This window comes from Cryptotermes secundus, unplaced genomic scaffold, assembly GCF_002891405.2.
Source record: "Cryptotermes secundus unplaced genomic scaffold, Csec_1.0 scaffold860, whole genome shotgun sequence".
NCBI lineage: Eukaryota > Metazoa > Arthropoda > Insecta > Blattodea > Kalotermitidae > Cryptotermes > Cryptotermes secundus.
The window spans coordinates 179770-199841 of record NW_019739976.1 but is presented as its reverse complement, the minus strand read 5'-3'; the positions used below and the strand labels follow the sequence as shown (position 1 = coordinate 199841).

The window sequence follows — 20072 nt, the reverse complement described above, 5'->3', positions numbered from 1 at the left end:
TTTGGACCAAAGAGAGATGAAGTGACAGGAGGTTGGAGAAAACTGCATAATGAGGAGCTTCATAACTTGTACTCTTCTCCATGTATAATTAGAATGATCAAGTCAAGGAGAATGAGGTGGGCAGGTCATGTAGCACGAATAGGGGAGAGGAGGAATGAGTATAGGATATTGGTGGGAAAGCCAGAAGGAAAGAGACCACAGGAAAGACCAAGGCGTAGGTGGGTGGACAATATTAGAATGGATCTTAGAGGGATAGGATGGGATTGTATGAATTGGATAGATCTGGCTCAGGATAGGGACCAGTGGAGGGCTCTTATGAACACGGTAATGAACCTTCGGGTTCCATAAAATGCTGGGAAATTCTTGAGTAGCTGCAGAATTGACGGCTCCTCAAGAAGGGCTCAGCTCCATGAGTAAGTAAGTAAGTTCTGGATACCATACCTTATCAAAGGCTTGATTTGCATCGAGGAAGACCGATGTGCAGTGTTCTTTATTTTCTATTGCTTGGTGTATTTTGTGTTATTCTATGTATCGGCTGTATGGTGGAGTGGTTTTCTCTAAAACCAAATTGATATGATGGTATCCATTCTTCTGTATTTGGGTCAGACCTTATTCTTTTCATGAGAAGTATTTCGAGGAGCTTAGATATGATGGGTAATTAACTTATAGGACGATAGGGTGACACACTATTAGGATTTCTGCCTGGTTTGAGGATCAGGATTATTTCTGCTGTTTTAGCTGATTTGGCCAGTATTTATTTTTGAGAATGGCATTATATATGTATGTGAGAAGTACTAACCCTTTTCTTGACATTTCTCTCAACATTATGGGAGTCACTTCGTCAATGTCAGGTGCTTTTCTTGAATTTAGGAGTGCTATTTCGTTTTGCACTTCTTTAACTGTAAAAAATTTTATTTCTGGTATAATGCTGATATTTTCAGATATTTGTCTTTCTATTTCTTTATCAGTATGGTCATCATATGGTGTAAAAACTGTAGCAAGATATTCAGCGAACATAGCTGCTTTTTCTTCATCACTTCTTGCCCACAAAGTTTGCGGCGCCATTTCATTCCTTATAGGATGTATCTGTGTCTTGGGTTTCTTTTAATGTTTGATGGGTTTCCAGATGGTATTGTCATATCTGTTGAGGCTGGTTATATAGTTAGAGAAGGATATTTCTCTTGCCTCTTTAATTTTACACTTCAGCCTATTACTTATATGGTTATATGTTGTTTTATCTATTGGTGCTTGATTTCTATGCCACCTTGCTCTTGCTCTTCATTTCTCAGCTATGAGTTTTTTAATTTCAATTGGAACATTCCTTGTGTTATTCTGGAAGGTGATCTTAGGTGTAGCATTTTGGGTTGCCTGTTTTGTAGTGTTGATTAGAGAGGTTAGTGCGCTGTCGATTTCCATTGGGCTCTTGAGCCTCACATTTAGATTTATGTCTTCTTGTAGTCTGCAGCAGTTAACACAACCGACAGACCAAACAATCGGCTATTTATGGGGGCTACAAAATGACCATTTATGAATTAAACGATTGCCAAGCAAATAAACAGTGGTAGATATAAATCCCTCCTGCACTATGGTCGCCAAGCAACAAGAGCGAAGACAAAAGAGAATCGGCGGAAGAAAGCGATAACCTTGTCCGAAAAGATTATTATGCGCGAAACGACAGAAAATTCCTGTACAACTTTCTATCATACTCATACAGATGTGATGTTACAACTGCAATCACAGTTTTATTGTCGTCGCCTGCATTCATTGCGTCTCTTGCTGACACTGTATAGGTTTAATAAGTGTATCGTACAGAGAACATTTTTTTTTCCTTGGCACTACAGCCCCAGTGGGCCTAGGCCTACCTCCATGAACTTCTCCGTTCACTTCGGCTTTTCTAGATCTTACACATTCGGTAGGACTCCTCGGGCGGGGAATCAGCTCGTCGCAAGGCCTCTACCTGTACACAAACACAGAAAAACGCACACACACAAACTAAACATCCATGCCCTGAATGGGATTCGAACCCACGATCCCGGCTTCCGAGCGAGCGAAGACAGTGCATGCCTTAGACCGCTCGGCTACCGTGACTGGCACAGAAAACATTATATTCGTTTTTCTAATTTATAATCATGTATGTATAAACAGCCATATTTCTTTCAAAACTGATGAGGCTGTAATAAATACTGGGACTTTCAATTTTTGGAACCATGTTCGGACTCTTAACGTTGCCGCTGAAATCTGTTGGCCACGAAACAAGCACGTAACACTGAACTAACCCGGGTCTTGCAGCACAACAAACTGAGCCTCAACTTCCGCCGGGCGAGAGACTTGCTTACCTGTATCTTTCTCCGGATGGAACTGCTGCTTGATGTAATTGAAGAGTCGCGTGGTGATGGACATGCGGCGGCGATGGTGCCTGGCACTATGTCGCCGGGTAGCGCCACCATCTTCCTGTTGGTTATTCTGGTCGTCCTGCTGTTCCTGTTGCTGTTCCTGCTGCTGCCGGTTGCTAAGCTTGTCCCCACTCGCGCTGTAGTTATGGTGGGCTGCCACGCTGCTGTACATGGCGGAGCGCTCGTGTTCCGTTGCTTGCAGGCGGCCACGGGACGGTCTCAGTGGCCATCGACAGGGACCTGAACAACACGAACACTGAATCAGATGCTAATGCTATTCCGTATTACTGTCACATGGCAAGAGTGCCTAGAGACAAGGTTTGGATTGGTAACTGGATTTACTGGACCCTTACATTCGTAACTACAAATAACTAAGACAGCCTCGCTGAAGATCACACTTCAAAGATCACTTTACAGCACACATAAAGCCTTCTCAGTCTTCATTAGCCGGTGCTTGGTAGCGCCTTTCAACTTCGGACGTTCTCCTTACTCTGCGTTCCCGAATTCTCCCCGGCCTAAGCTATCAGCTGTTTATTTCTCACAACTGCAACTCTCAACTGACTCAACCGAACCACTAGTCCTCGTCATATAGCGCCGGCAAGGACATCACAGAAAAAGTCTCCTGCATTATAGCGTGTTCTCTCGTTTCTGGGGAACGTGTCACAGAGCTGTTCCCTAGCAATGGCTGTTGTGCTGTCGCCAATTTACACAGCTGTTACTTGGCACTGGATCTAGATGTGACAATGTTCTGTTGTGTTTTACGGACGCTGTCAGCAGCTAGAGTATATAGCGTAAAACGGTAAATGAATTGAAAAGGACTGAGAAGGAATCGATGGTGGTCTAACCGTATCAGGATAGCCCTGTCTCGGCCGAGATTAGAGCCAAGAACCCCCCCAATACGAGTCTGGACACAATGGCACGTGGGCCTGGGAAACAGCGAATTATGGACAAAAGAATTCCCTTGCGTGTGTGAAGGGTAAGCAGAAGGAGAAGATGATGCTAAAGGCCAGAAGGGGCCAATAAACGCTGCAGAAAAGAACTGCCAGTCCGCCTGGAGTCACGAACAACAGAGGGGAAGGGGACGGCCGGCAGTTTGGACTCGCCACAGGGGACCACATGTGTCTGCCCCTTCCGGCACTGCTACACTACTAAAAGCGATGATATGCATTGGCGTATGTCCATCTTACAAGCCGTACACTGCATTCCCATTTTCACTCTGACTGCATTCTTTATATGCTTGTTTATGTTCCTCTAAAGACGCTGTCACTTATGACTAGGGGCCTATTGGGACGGATTGAGAAGGGCGATATTGAGGTAACATCCAGGCAGTTCCCTGGACGGACTGAGTAACACCACGAAAATCCCTGTCCATTTAACCCACACAGTGAATTTACGTGATCCGTGTGATTCTCACAACAAACAGCTATTATTTGCCCAAAGAACATTAACCGGTTGGGCTTTGTAGCGGCGACGTAATGTGCTACCTCCGAGGTTCGAACTGAATTTATATATACTTCATTCTGCCGAGACAGTGTATTTGTGTGTTCCGTGTGATTCTCACAATAAAGAGCGATTATTTCCCTAAACAGCATTAACCGGTTGGGCTTTGTAGCGGAGACGTAATGTGTTTCCTGTGAGGTACAGACTGAATTTATATATACTGTATTCTGCCCACACAGGGTATTTGTGTGTTCCGTATGTTCCTCACAATAAACTGTGTGATTATTCCCCTAAACAGCATTAACCGGTTGGGCTCTGTAGCGGAGATGTGATGTGTTTCCTGTGATGTACGAACTAAATTTATACATACTGCAGTCTGTCCACAGAGTGTACTTATGTGTTCCGTATGATTCTCACAATAAACAGCGATTATTTCACTAAAAAGCTTTAACCGGTTGCTCTTTGTATGGCAGGGACTGAATGGTTAAGAATTATTTACATGAACTCCGGCCTTCAAAAGGGTAAAGTGGAACGAAGGCTGACGAATGAGAGCTCTGCTGTTCCAAAATCCTGCAGCGGGCGACACCTGCTGTGTTCACTTCGCATTATAAAGAGATCGCACTGGCAGTCACGCACCCATGTGTAAACGATTAATTCGGTTGCAAAATGGCAGATTTAGAGTACGAATGTAGCCCAAGTTAAGGTGTATGAAGGTTGGTTCTCTCCTCTCATAAAGAAAAAGTGTGACAGTTTACCACAGAGTCAGCTGCAGCACTACATAATGCACTCCCGCAATGCAGAGGGGAAGCCTGTCTCGCGCGCTCCCGAACAAACGCTCTACTCCCGGGAGCAGCTTCTCAAATTCAGGCGGCTTATGCCCGACTAATGCAGTCGCCCTTCCCGCGACCCCCGCGCATTGTCTTGCATCACACTTGGAATAACTACACCACGAAAACTTTCACGGCGGGTGGACTGATCAACTGCGTCGGGCCCAGCTTAGAGTTTCGGGGTGTAAAATTTGGTCTCTAACCCTAATTGAGAAGGCGAGTCTCTGAGGAAGTGACAGGAGGAGTGGTGAAGCTGCATAATGAGGAGCTCATAAGTTGTTCTCATATCCAAATATTGCTGTCGGAACCGGGATGGCGTAGTCGGTGTAGTGACGGGCTACGGGCTGGGTGACCGAGGGGTCAGAGGTCGAGTCCGGGTGTGGTCAAGAATTTTCACTTCTCCATATCGTCTAGAGCGGCTCTGGGGTCCATCCAATGGGTACGGAGGGCTCTTTCCCCGAGGGTAACGCGGCCGGGGCGTGAAGCTGACCATTCATCTTCAGCTAGCGCCGAGGTCAAGAAAATGCGAATCTATACATCCATTCCCCCATACACCTTCATGTTGTAGTGCTTAATTACTTATGCAGAGAGACAACTTTGACTTTTACTCAAATATTGTCACAATTATCAATCTTAGGAGAATAAGATGGGTGAGGCACATAGCACGCATGGGGAAGTAAATGTATACCAATTTTTGTTGGAAAGCCTGCAGAGAATACATTACTTGTGATACCTAGCTGCAGACGATGAAACATCATTAAAATCGGTCTTAGCCAGACGCGCACTATGTGGAGGAAACCACCCCGCAAACTACAGAGGATGCGAACACTTTCGTAAGCTAACCAAAGGTACCAGCAGAAGCTTTTCCCAAAGACCCTCTACTCCAGCAATCTACACAAATGAATCCTACACGACAAATATATAACCTCTAGAAATAACCCAACCCAGAACCTACGCAGAAATCACAAAGCGAAATTTAACCCAAACACAAGAAACAACTAACATACTAGCAAAATTCCTAGAGGAATTAAAAAATGTAATTGAACAATTAATACAACAAAATACTATGGTACTAAACACGCTAACAACACTCGTCATCAAAACAAAATAAATGGCCAGATTCCTAAGAACAGCCCAATGGAACGCCAAAGGACTTCCAAATCATCAAGAAGATATAAAAATATTTCTAAACATAAACTCAATCGACATCCTGCTAATCAGCGAAACCCACTTCACCAGCAGAAGCTACTTCAATATCCCCAAATACAAGCTTTACCACACAAACCACCCTGACGACACAGCCCACGGAGGCACTGCAATCCTAATCAAAGAAAAAATCGAACATTATGAACTACCAAAATGTGAAAAAGATCACATACAAGCCACTTCTATCAAAGTCAGAACATTTCCTTATGCTCTCACCATTACCGCGGTCTCCTGTCCTCCCCGCTATAACCTCGAGAGAAACCGCTTTGAGTCATTCTTCTAAACCCTGGGTACAAAATTTATAGCTGGCGGAGACTACAACAGCAAGCACACATTTTGGGGCTCAAGACTCATAACAACAAAAGGCAGAGAACTATACAAGACAATCCAAAATAACAATTACTCCATCATATCGACTGGAACACCAACATACTGGCCCACCAATGAAAATAAAACTCCTGACTTACTAGACTTCTTCATAACAAACGGCATCTCTCCTAACTACACAAACGCAACTGCAAATCTTGACCTAACATCGGATCACACTCCGATCACTGCAACAATAAGCACATCAGTTGTGCTAAGGAAATCCAAGCCCAGACTTCACAACTCCAAAACAAATGTGGATCTCTTCAGGAAAATAATAGAAGACAACACAAAACTAAAAATTAAGCTGAAAGAATCAACCGACATAGAAAACGACTGTAAAAACTTCATTGCCCTACTACAAGAAGCCGCCAAAACAGCAACCTCCATAAATGATCCGAAGAACCCTACAAATAACGTACCGTTAAGAATAAAAAAATTAATAGCCAAAAAGAGAAGAGCTAGATGAACCTGGCAGAGGCCTCACACCCCGGAAACCAGAGCAAAATACAACAAAATCAGCAATGAGCTAAAACGCAATTACAAGAACTAAACAACGAATCTTTCGAGAACTATATCGCAAGCCTCAGAAGACAAGACAATTTCATCTGGAAACCATAAAAAACAAAAGAAAGCCCATATCAGTACCACCACCAATACGCAAATTCACATCACCCCCCAGGAAACTGGGCAAGAAGCGACAAAGGAAAAGCCGACCTATCTGCACAACATCTACAGGAAGTGTTCACTCCACACAACAACAATCAAATACAAGAAGTAAACTCACTTCTAAATAAACCCATACAAAGACACCAAAGACTAAAACTCTTTACCCTAAAGGAAATGCAAGAAGCAATAAACACTCTAAAGCCAAAAGTGGCGCCAGGCCATGATAACATCACAGCCGTAATACTAAAACATTTACCAAGGAAAGGCCAAATAAAACTCCTATACATATTCAACGCCATACTTAGACTGGACTATTGGCATCGTCCGCTCAAAAGGGCCCAAATCATAATATTCTTGAAACCAGGCAAAAATCCAACCGACGTGACATCCTACCGACCAACAAGCCTTCTACCTACAATTTCAAAAGTCCTCGAAAAACTAATACTCAACAAAATAAACCAAGAATCACACACACAAACATGGATACCAAACGCCAATTTGGTTCTCGACGAGCCCACTCAACCATCCAACAAAGCCATCGCATAGCAAATACCATAAAAATGCGCTAAATAACAAACAATACTGCACAGCAGCATTTTTAGGTATAGCCCAGGCTCTTGACAAAGTCTGGAAGTCTGGCTTACTTTACAACATAAAAAATCTTCCCAATAAATTATTACAACCTACTCAAGTCATATTTAAGCGAAAGATTTTTCGAAGTCAAAATAAATGAGAAAATATCCAATCGCCTACCAATCCACTCAGGGGTGCCCCAAGGAAGCTTACTAAGTCTACTACTATACACTCTCTACACACAAGATATACCCACAAGATAAACGATAATAGGAACTTTTGCAGATGACACTGCTACCTTCGCTACCCACGGCAACCCAACCACAGCCTCCTCTCATCTACAGGATCATCTAATCATCACAGAAGCATGGCTAAACAAATGGAAAATTAAGGTAAACGAATCAAAGTCCACACAAACAACTTTCACCCTCCGAAAAGGCAGTTGTCTCACAGTGCAAATAAATCACATCAACATACAACCAAAAGAACAGGGTCAAATACCTAGGATTAACTTTTAACAACAAACTAAACTGGAGACAACACATAATCAAGAAAAGAAAACAGATGGACCAAAAAACCAAATAACTCAACTGGCTCATAGGAAGAAAATCCCACCCCTCCATCGAAAACAAGTTACTAATCTACAAAACAGTCATCAAACCTATATGGACATACGGCATAGAACTCTGGGGCTGCACCAGCAAATCCAACATCTCCATTATACAGCGTGCCCAGTCCAAAATACTCCGATCCATCACGAACGCAACATGGTATGTATCCAGCCGCACCCTACATACAGATCTAAAAACTCCTTACGTAAGAGAACAAAACAGTACCAAGTACTTCAACAAACTAGAAAATCACTCCAGCCCACTTCTTCAACCACTACTACAACCTCATGAAAATCGAAGACTCAAAAGAATTTTGCCATCAGATCTAACGAAATGAGGAAAACACCACTGGATGTTTATTCCGCACACGCCAGAAGAGTGTACAATAAATAGTTATTAAATTGTACACCAAACAGCACATTGACTTATAGATTGTACAGTCTGATTGTCAATAAAGGAGAGAGAGAGAAAGAAAATCGGTCTTAAATACGCAGTGTGGCAGGGTGTGGGGAGCATTCATCTGGCTCGGAATGAGGTTCAGTGGCGGGCTGCTGTAAAGACGGCGTTGGAAGCTCGGATGCCATGAATGCTGATGGACTTCTTACGTAACTCAGCAAGTATCCGCTGCTCAAGACAGATTTTCTATGAAGTCATTAAACCATTTAGTCTTTAGTTAACCACGTATCAGCTGGCAGCACAGTTACACCACTGCACAGTCAATGTCACTCAAACTCTCCTCTCCTCTCGCCGCATCCCTCTCAGGTCTCCGTGCCCATTTGTCACGTACTACAGAAGCAGTTCGCAGATGCAGGTATCTTATCTCAATCAGCAGCTCAAAACCGAGCAGGGAAACAGACGAATTCCTTCTTACGCCGGACATAAGTAGGTGAAGAAAATGTAGGAAACTTCTGCCCCGCCGGCCTAGGGTAGATTAGGTTACGTTACGTTACGTTAGGCCTATTACTGGAGGCTATAAAATTATTTTTGCAACCGAGTAAAACAAGTTCTGTGGACCATTCATATTTGTACGTGGAAAATTTTGTATCTTCAACTTTTATGTAGAGAAAACTAGGGGTAGCTCAACGAAACAAAATGCATAAAAAAAAGTTAAATTAAATTCAGTAGAAACCTCAGCTACATGCATGTCAAATTTCACAACGTTAGATATATCTAAATTTGACATAAGTAAGAAGAGGACGATCTTCTCGATTGTAAAGCCATGTCATATGTAAAGAGCTCGACGTTTCGGAGATACAACTTGCCGCCTCTTTCTGATGGTTTCCCGTTTGCTTACTCTTTGAGCTGAATATTGGGGCGAAATGTTCCTCCGAAACGTCTGGCTGTCTCCGAACTACAAGGCCATCCTCCTCTCATGTCCATAGCCGTCAGGTCTTCAGACCCTACTCCGATATATGCAACACTGCAAGCACAGGACTTAACAAAATCTGCTTTGCCTTATTTTAACTTTAAGACTAATTAAATTGTATTTAGGACGGTGGCGTACCCCTAACTGGTTAACGCAATAATTTTCTCGTTTAGCCGTTCATGCATTTTCTCTCTTTATTCTTCATTTCTCCCTGCCTGGTCCAAATTCTGCTACTTAGCTGGGGTTCTGTCGCCTGCTGAGTGCAATTAGGTCAGGTACACATTCTATTAACCTTGCGGGTACTATATGTACCACATGGTTTAACATTCAGAAACTACGTTCTGCCCATATATTGTGTTTGTGTGTTCCGTATGGTTCTCAGAATAAACAGCGATTATTTCCCTAAACAGCATTAACCGGTTGGGCTTTGTAGCGGAGGCGTAATGTGTTTACTGTGAGGTACGGACTGAATTTATATATATATACTGTAATCTGCACACACAACGTATTTATGTGTTCCGTACGGTTCTCACAATAAATAGCGATTATTTCCCTAAACAGCATTAACCGGTTGGGCTTTGTAGCGGAGGCGTAATGTGTTTACTGTGAGGTACGGACTGAATTTATATATATATACTGCGTTCTGCCCCCACAGTGTATTTATGTGTTCCGTATGGTTCTTACAATAGACAGCGATTATTTCCCTAAACACCATTAACCGGTTCGGCTCTGTAGCGGAGACGTAATGTGTTTCCTGTGAACGGGATTTTTATTTATTCAGACCATTTCATGAATGAACACCCTTTGATGTTTCGCACGGAGCCCCCCCCCTCCCAAATTTAACACCAAAATTCCGATCGAACACAACAAAGACCTTGCGCAATTTATTTCCCCTTCTCATAATAAAGTTCACTTCCTACCCCTTTTACCTTCTTCACTTCCCAGAGCTTTACCCTGTCTCGAAAGTATCTCTACCAGAAAGACTAGCGAACACCGCCTGAGAACCTTCAAAGCAGGAAATGTTTTGTCCCTTCCTAAAATGTGTTTTCTCTCACTACTTCCTCCAATCTGTCTCAGAATAGTCAGACAAATGAACATTTCCCAAGCCCTGAATAACTTCCTTGCAAGAAACTGACGTCCAACTAGGCGGTCGCCTCAGTGTGTGCCCCCCAACTGTTTCTCCAGACTCCCACGCTTCACAGCGCTGGCCCCCCACTCTGTGCTCTATGATGCTATGATGATTGATCTGCGTTTACTTAACGACGCTGTCTGAACACAGAGACTACATACACTCCTTATCATTATGTGAGGGGCAAGATGAACTCCGACGACGAGTAATTAGCAGTTTGAGAGGAGACATCGAGGTCCTTCCAAAGTAGACCACTATTCCAGCATTCGCCTGCAGTAAGCGAGCAAAACAACGGGGAATTTAGTTAACATTGCGGATAAGCTGGTCGGAATTCTAAAGTTGCACCTCAAAATGGATACAAGGCAGCAGCACCACAACATAGCGCGAACTGACAGCCAAGCGTTTTCACCCCGGCCCGAGGCCAATTTCCCTCGCTCGCCAGGAATTACAGACAAGCGAGATTCTGCAGAGGGCACACTTCTCTCTTCTTCACTGCACTTCTCTTCTCTTCGCGTCTCGACAGTGCCCCTCCTTCTGTCCCTGCTCCCCGCATTCTCTCTGCTTCAGATGTGTCACGTTTGTGAGGGACGAGAGTTTTACTTCCTTTGCAGAAGCGAACTTACTGGGAAGCCAACACAATTAGGACCGTATAAAACATAACTTTTCCATTTCCTACCCCGGACCTAACAGGGAACACAGAAAGATGTTACGAAATCTATTCCTTATTCTTACCAATGTGCACGGTAACCACGGCCGTTAAAGCGATGTGCAAGTGTTGAGGTACAGTTTTTGAATGCGACTGCAATGAATCCCTATCCTATTCGCTTAGCTTGAATGTTATTACTTCTTCATAAAGTATTACCTACTTTACATTGTGATACTAACAAGGAAAGCAATAATATATCGGGTGAAGCCCGGGTACTTTAATTTGTAAATTACAAATATACTTTATATCGAAGTCGTTGATTAAGCTTATGAAGGTAAAGCTATCCCTGTAACAGGCTGTGGAGGCCTATAGGGCTGTGAGCTGCCGAGGCTCCCTCATTTTCTAGACAATCTGCTCACAGATGCTGGTGAGGTTGTCAGCCGTACGCGCTGGCCGCCCTTTACCCCCAAGAAGATTCCTGGTACCCATTTCTGTTAGAGGCTGAGTCGACCTCAGGGTCATAGTGCGGCTGGAAGGATTAGGTCAATAGAAAGTCCAATGACCTCATCAATTAAATTTAATTTTTGTGTACTTTTAAAAAATTACCTTAAGGGAAAACAAATTGTAGTTTAATGAGTCTAAGATTAATATGAGACCCTGAAATTTATCGCGTTGAGATCACGCAGTAACTGCAACAGCTGTGATTTCAGAGCACAGAAGTCACGGAAGGTTACGAGAATGCCGAAGGAATAGCATTAACTCGTCTCTGAGAGTGACAAACGCAAAATACTTAAGTGCAGAGTCCGAAGAACGTGCGAAGCGAACTGGATTTGCAGGAAAAACGCGGAGAGGTGGAAGACGAAATGTAATCTGCATAACAGATCAGTCAGAGAATAACAATGCTAGAATTGTAAAGCAAGCGTACAAGTGAAATGTGTACTGGTACACTTTTATGAGACCCAGAAAAACTTTGTACAATTCCAGTTATAAAAACAAAGTTGCAACGGCTTACTCTGATATTAAATGTGTTCAAGAAACATGAATATAAACGAGAGTTGGGGATTCGGCTGGTTCAATATCTACACTGCGCTGTTCTCCACAACTTCAGCTTCCACGCTGCTACTGATTGACAGCGATTCTGGTTATGTTCGGGACCTACAGTTTGGAATCTCCGCAAGCTAAAGACTAACTTGACTGAAGTTTCTCGTAATTTTCTTCAGTTACCTAAAACAAATTCCGCGAGAGTATCTTAAATTAGGCCAAGACACGTCCTTCTGCGTCATTCCGAATGCATTAGTCCCCATCATCCTGCCAGTCGAAACCTTTCCTCTTTTATCAGGACCTCTTTTATCTCTACACCTTTACTCTGGGCTCGTACCTACATGCAGACCCATATCTGGGTCTCCTTCCCTTCTCCTCCTTAATATGGGCTCGCACCCACGTGTATGCCCATATCTGGGCCTCCTTCCCTTCTCCTCCCTTACTATGGACTCGTACTCGTAGGCCCATATCTGGGCCGCCCTCCCTTCTCCTCCCTTACTCTGGGCTCGTACTCACGCGTAGACCCATATCTGGGTCTCCTTCCCTTCCCTTTCCTTACTCTGGGCTCGTACTCACGCGTAGATCTGGGCCTCCTTCCTTCATCTCCTCCCTTACTCTGTGCTCGTATCCACGCGTAGACCCATATCTGGGCCTAATTCCCTCATCTCCGTGCCTACTTCCCTCATCTCCTCCCTTACTCTGGGCTCGTGCCCAGGCGTAGACCCATATCTGGGCCTCCTTCCTTCATCTCCTCCCTTACTCTGGACTCGTACCTACGCTTAGACTCAGATCTAAGTAGATTTCAAAACACAATCAGCCCAGTAATGCCAGAGACGAAGTGTGCAGACTGACGGACAATATATTATAATTGCGGATTTACTTTTTATTCCCGTGAACAGGGCGTACAGAAATATACAGTGTCTACAAAAGGTCTGACACATTTTGATCTTTAATAATTCGGGAAATAACGAAGATAGAAATAAACCTTTAGCAATGATGGAAAGATCAACTCAGAAAGTTTATTTTCCTCTTTACAGGTCACGAACGTGTTCATAGCTGTCAGTGCAGTGTTCATTGTTGAGAAAATGGTGACTCCGCAAGAGAGAGCGCAAACAGTGGTGTGGTTTTGAGAGACGAAATCGGTGACACAAACGCAGAGGAACTTCAGAACACATTACCAGAAAGATCCTCCTTCTAGAAACAGTATCATGGATTGGAAAAATAAATTTTTAGAAACAGGAAGTGTTCTCAGTACGAAGAGTTCCGGACGTCCCAGCACATGATGATGTTGAGCGTGTCCGAGAAGTATTTGCACGCAGTCCCAGGAAATCTTTGAGAATTGTATATGCCAGTTTCAACAGTACACAAGGTTCTACGGAAGAAATTACGGCTGTCTGCTTGTAAGAAGCAACTTGTGCAAGCCATTGAACCACATGATAAGCCTAAGAGAAAGGATTTTGCAACAGATATGTCATGAAGAATAGAGGATGATGATGAAAGATTTCTTGCAACCATATTGTTCTCTGATGAAGTTTGCTTCCACATTTCTGGAACAATCAATCGCCATAACGTACGCATTTGGGGATGAAAGAACCCTCATGAATACCGTGAAATGGCAAGAGACTCCCCAAAGGTGAATGTATGGTGTGCTCTTATGCATGATCGAGTCATTGAGCCTTTATTTTTCGCGGAAAAGACAGTCAGATCAGTCATTTACTTAGATGTGTTGCAGAATTTTGTATTCCCGCAATTGAAGCGCTTCAGCCCGAAATCACTTTCCAAAGAGACGGTGTGCCACCTCGTTTGAGCACCATAGTTCGTGATGCTTTGGACAAACATTTTCCAGGAAGATGGATTGGACGAGGTGGTTCAATTTCTTGGCCCCCAAGATCACCTGACATAACCCCATTGGGCTTTTTCTTCTGGGGATATGTCAAAGACGTTTATAAGACACAGGTGAGAGACATCGATCAATTAAAAACCAGAGTAAGAGACGCAATAACCATTGTTGATGTCGGTAAGCTTACCCGAACCTGGCAAGAAATCGAATATCGTCTTGATATTTTACGTGCAACAAATGGAGCACAGTACAACTTTACTAACAATAGACACAAAACTTTTTTAGTTTCTCAGTCCAACAATGTAACCAGTTTATTTCTCTCTTCGTTATTTTCCGAATTATTAAAGATCAAAATGTGTCGGACCTTTTGTAGACACTCTGTATAGTGTTACGAGAACAATGCATTCCTAATTTCATTCGTAATTTTGTAGCTAGAACTTTTATGTAAACAGATTTTCTGAGTAAATGATTTTTATGTTAATTGGGAAACACACTGGCATTATGTCTCGAAATGATTAATTTTTACGTGCTGACCGCATCCCCGTGGCGCAGAATTTAAATTAATGACGTCAATAACAGTAACTAAAATGAGGTTCTAGTGACATGAATACATAACGAGGCTAACTCAGGTCAGCAGAATTCAGTGTGCCGCGACTGAACCAGGTCCAGGCCCTATCATCACGACAGGCACTTGCAGAAATTATAATGCAGACACAGGAGTGTCACGCCTTCAGTAAAAGCTCTGTGTTCTAAGAAGCAACCGGCGTCCAGCTTTGTCCTCTTCAAATTGACTAGAACACGAATTCAGCATCAATGTTACAGATGTCTGCACCAACTTCAGAAACTCACACTAAGAAACTCTGCCCACAAAATGTATTTATGTGTTCCGTATGATTCTCACAATAAACAGCGATTATTTTCCTAAACAGCATTAACCGGTTGGGTTTGTAGCGGAGACGTATTGTGTTTCCTGTGAGGTACGGACTGAATTCTTTATGAAGGCTATTGTTTCTTTGAAGTATAAGTTTACAGTGACAAATGATAGACCCGTCCTCTCGTCAGAGAGGGCGCCCCACACCGACAAAGCCACAACTGCCTGACAGTAAAATAATCTGGTCTTGGGCCCCAGATGGGTGTTTGACACCAAGATAGACTTGCCGACTCACCGTCGGTCGTAACATAATTTTGACTCTGACTAAAATACATGCTTAAAATAAAATAACACGATAAAATAGAGAAAGAAAAGTAAATAAATAAATGAACCAAATTATAGAATACTTACATTTGGGCATATTATCAGACGTGATATGACGTGACGAAAGAATACAGCAAAATGCCACAAGTAACTAAATAACATCATTCACGTCTTCGGAATCATGTTGGGCCCAGTACTGGTGGCTCATGGCAGCTGTACTGACAACTGCAGCTACTCCGCAGACAACTCGGTAGGGATGGTCTCACCACCGAGCTCTCGCGATCAACATAGCACCGGACTGACACGGGGCCAGAGGAAAGCTGTAGGAAGGTTCAATACTTCTAGAATGTGACGCCGTGTAGCCAAGCACATCGTTTGCAGCATTTCGGAATAACGTGCTGCTTTCACCTTTAGGGTTGACCACCATGAAGAGCGATGCAGAGGATCGATCCGAAACGTTTTAACGACCTACCAGTCTGCATGAAGTCACATTGCAGAAGACAATAACCTTCATAGTCACCACTACTTGAAGTCTTGGAAGCCAGCGCTGCATTTACAGCTGTGTCTGGCTGTACTGAGACAGCAATTTTTGTATCTGCCTGTACATGGCCAGCCCTGGGGTGGACTTCACGTAAGCAGCACAGTTTCAATAGGAAGCCAACCTGATCACGGCCACTAGATATTTCATGTGATGGAGTAGTTATGATATGGATTCAACTGGCTTAAATTCATCTCTGATGGAGTACTTTATTATTTTTGGTACTGAATCTTCGATTTCTAACAGAAATTAGGGAATTACTCCGAATTAGCCAATGTGCCCGTGCGTTGCAGGAGATTACACTTAAAATTAAACTGTCCTTAACTGTCCTGAAGTATTAAAACTGCTTACCGGTTCTGCCAATCTAATGAACATAAATTTACCTTGAAAATTCTCCGTTACTTTACCGCCATGGTGCCGAATAGCGACAGGCTTTAGGAATTAAAAGGCTGCCAATCAAGGAAACAGCAGCAGACATAGTCACTTTTGCGCTATACAAATCAGTCACCTAGCAACAATACCGGACACGAACCGAAACCTCCGGCAGAAACAGAAAGCTTTTTGACCAAAGGCATTATTTCCGCTGACTTTACTGCTGAAAACTCTCCTCTAGGAAACGTATCCCTTTGGATTGCCTGAAATGTATGTTGATGGCTGTGAATTCGCCCTACTTGTCTCATTGAGTTAATGACGGTGATGACGTTAATAAGGATACAATTTCATACAGCACGATGATAGGAACGTTACGTCTGTAAGTGCTACCGCCACGCCTCCGTGCGCGTCATGCCGTGTAGCGGCACGTCCAGGCACCGGCGTAAGTAAGTACTGTATACTGAACACACAATTCGTGGCTGATAGAACACAGGCTTCTGAAGCACAGCGACATGAAGACCGGTAACTCAGCTGACTTCATATATATTCAACTGTATCCCATATTCTTGGCTAAACGGAAATTCTTTTTAAAAATGACTTATATGATTTGTTATTTTCACAGCGGTCTCTATGAAGAATGCCGCCTTCTGGGATGTGTTACCGTGCAGATCTTATGTCAACCGACGTTCCTCCGAAACGTCGGTTCACACAAAATCCACATGGCGCCACATCACATAAGACGGCATTATAAAAATTATTTGTTTTTTGAAACCTTTAATATATCTTTAAATTATTCACGAGTGTCTAAGAGAAATATTTTCTTTCACATCATTGATATAATTTCGAGAATATTAAGATGATAATTACGTAGATAATATTGTAACGCACTGCTAGGCAACGGTTAGTTAAACATATTCCCGAGCTTTACGCTGTCAACGAGAAAAGACGTCTGTTGCTGGACAAAGGGCTTGGTTACCACGATATTGCACCAGTATCCGGTACAACGCAGCCATGAACAGCAGTAACAGAACCCTTGGAGGCGGTGATCTCTATTAGGTTTTCCGGAACTTTATAAAAGACTGTGTAAAATATCTCGGTGTAATCTTCGGCAGGAGGGTTATATGGAGATTATGCATAGAAATGACCGAAGCCAAGGCCTTCAGAACATTTATTAGATTGTATTCCTTATTCAAAAGTGATCCATTAAGCGCTAACTTTAACCTCCACAAAGCTCTCATTAGCTCTGTACTGACTTATGCTAGTCCCGCCTGGGAATTCGCGGCAGACACCCATCTAGTGAAATTGCAGCGCCTAAAAAACAAGGTTCACCGCACCATTAGCAATTTTCCAAGGCGTACATCGGTTCGCGATTTACACATGGCTTTCAAAATTTCGTACGTATACGATTATATAGCAAAATTATGCAGGCAAGAAGCACAAGTCATACAAAATCACGATAACGAAAATGTTGGCAATATTGGACAAGGCGAAGCCCGACATAGAAAGTATAAGAGGCTTAAATTTGGCGGCAGTCAAGCTTACGACCGTTCAAGTGACTAAACTGCCGTTGTAGCGGAAGCTACTAGATATAGGGCATGATCTGCTGTACTGAGCCTGGACTGACAGAGGCCCTGTTTATATTTTACTTACTTACTTACTCATGGAGCTGAGCCCTTCTGGAGGAGCCGCCAATTCTTCAGCTACTCAAGAAAATCCCAGCATTTTATGGTACCCGAAGTTTAATTACCGTGTTCACAAGAGCCCTCCACTGGTCCCTATCCTGAGCCAGATAAATCCAATCCATACCATCCCAACTTATCCCTCTAAGATCCATTTTAATATTGTCCACCCACCTACGCCTTGGTCTTCCTAGTGGTCTCTTTCCTTCTGGTTTTCCCACCAATATCCTATACACATTCCTCGTCTCCCCCATTCGTGATACATTTATTAACATGTTTAACATGTAAAACGTAAATATTCTTTACATTAAGACAAATAACTTACTACTGCAGGCAATGACTCTAAGAAAAGACAGACCCGTCCTCTCGTCAGAGAGGGCGCTCCACAATAACAAGACCGTAACTGTCAAACAGTAATAAGTATCTGATCATAAGCCCCAGATTGGGCTCCAGATCAAGGCTGGCTGACTGGCTGACTGGCTGACTGACTGACACGACTGACTGACTGACTGACTGACTGACCGACCGACCGACCGACCGACCGACCGACCGACCGACTGACTGACCGACCGACCATCAGTTGCAATATGACTTTGACTTTGAATATTTGAAGAATCAATAGTTGAAGCGTTACCAAACATCGACTAAGCACACAGGCGTCTTTAGGAAGGGGTTCAATGTGTGAGCAGTTATAATGAACTGTAACTGTAATAGGGACGTCTAACAAATCCAATCATCAAATCTAGAAACCACAATTATGCGTCACACCTACCCCTTATACGTGATATTATAAATTATCACAAATCCATCACAACAGGGTGACATGGAAATTTCCCATTGGAATCCGTAAAAGTGATTTTCACTCTACAACAATTAAATTTAAAACAGATATTCCAATTGTTCTTCTGTAAGTGTTTTTCTCCAGGATATGTGAAACTATCTTCATTTTGCATGATATAACTGATTGTTTTTTAATGTATTTGCTGAAAGTGATTCAACTTAAACATTTCATGACATTGGGCTACTCGGGCAACTAAGCTGCAAGAGCGTATACGTTGAGGGCAAAGCAGTCTTACGATTTTTAATATATATTTAAAATGCAACCAGAATTACATCAGTATCTGCAACTTTAGATGTGACGTCAGAGTAACAAGACAAATGGATTATTTCCATGTTTATTCTTACTGCTAAACGCTTCACGAACAGCAGCGCGCTATTTGCGAGACAATGAACACGTATGGTGCTTACGAATACCCAGTGTTAGCGTGTAGTGAGATTCTGGAAACCTGGCGAAAGCAGCAGCCTAGGAACCAGACACTGACTGGAGTGCCACGAGTAAATCCTGTAGCTGCACACGGGGGGCAGCTCCTGATTTCCGTTTTTGTATTGAAGTACGCGACTGTTCTGTGGGTTGCGTTCTAAATGGCGCACTCTGTACGTGTCTATTTCGCTGTAGGACATTCTGAATTCGTCGGGAAATTGCGTCTACGTTCCGCAGTTATCTATTATGGAGATGAATGCAGCTAACAGAACAACGGGATGTCCCCAAACGCAATAAGAATTATTTAGCCTGATACTGTTCTGCAAAATCATGTGCGTGGTAGAAATGTGACAGGTCGTGGAGGCCCATAGAGTTGTGAGGCGTCGAGGTTCTCACATTTTCTAGTCAATCTGCTCACAGATGGCGGTGAGGTTGTCAGCCTTACGCGCAGGCCGATCGCCCTTTACCCCCAGGAAGATTCCTAGTACTCATTTCTGTTAGAGACTGAGTCGACCCCAGGGCCACAGTGCGGCTGGAAGGATTAGGCCAATTGAAAAATCCACTGAACTCATCGGGAATCGAATCCACGACCTTCCGTCTTGTAGCATAGTGCCTCAGCCAACTACGCCACCGCGCAGACGAATGGTACAGGATTATCAAACGTAACGGACGTACTGAAGAAGAACTTGTAATCTTATTGAGAGTTCGTGCAGGCCCTGGTTCGGATGCTTCGAGCACACGTCTTAAACTCGAACACAGCAGCTACGTAGCTCAGGTTTCACGTTTGCTGCAACAAAAAAATCTCCTTTTTTGTTTACCCATTTGGTTTGAAGTTTCGTCCTGTGTGTGTAATGGAGACAGTGATAGATGAAGGCTTGTATTGAACTGAGGATTAATTAGGATTGGAAAGTAGAAGGGAA

The 20072-nt window shown here is 43.2% G+C and overlaps 1 protein-coding gene across 2 annotated transcripts in view; it reads right to left on the bottom strand.

Annotated features, from left to right (window-relative positions):
• The window catches only part of LOC111872245 (Kv channel-interacting protein 2), a 324290-nt gene that overhangs the window by 195095 nt on the left and 109123 nt on the right, over nt 1-20072 (bottom strand). For both annotated transcript variants that reach the window (XM_023865942.2, XM_033754627.1), the window contains exon 2: nt 2337-2633. In XM_023865942.2, the coding sequence (XP_023721710.1) occupies nt 2337-2565 (229 nt within the window). In that variant the 5' untranslated portion in view covers nt 2566-2633. The remainder of the gene's footprint in view (nt 1-2336; nt 2634-20072) is intronic.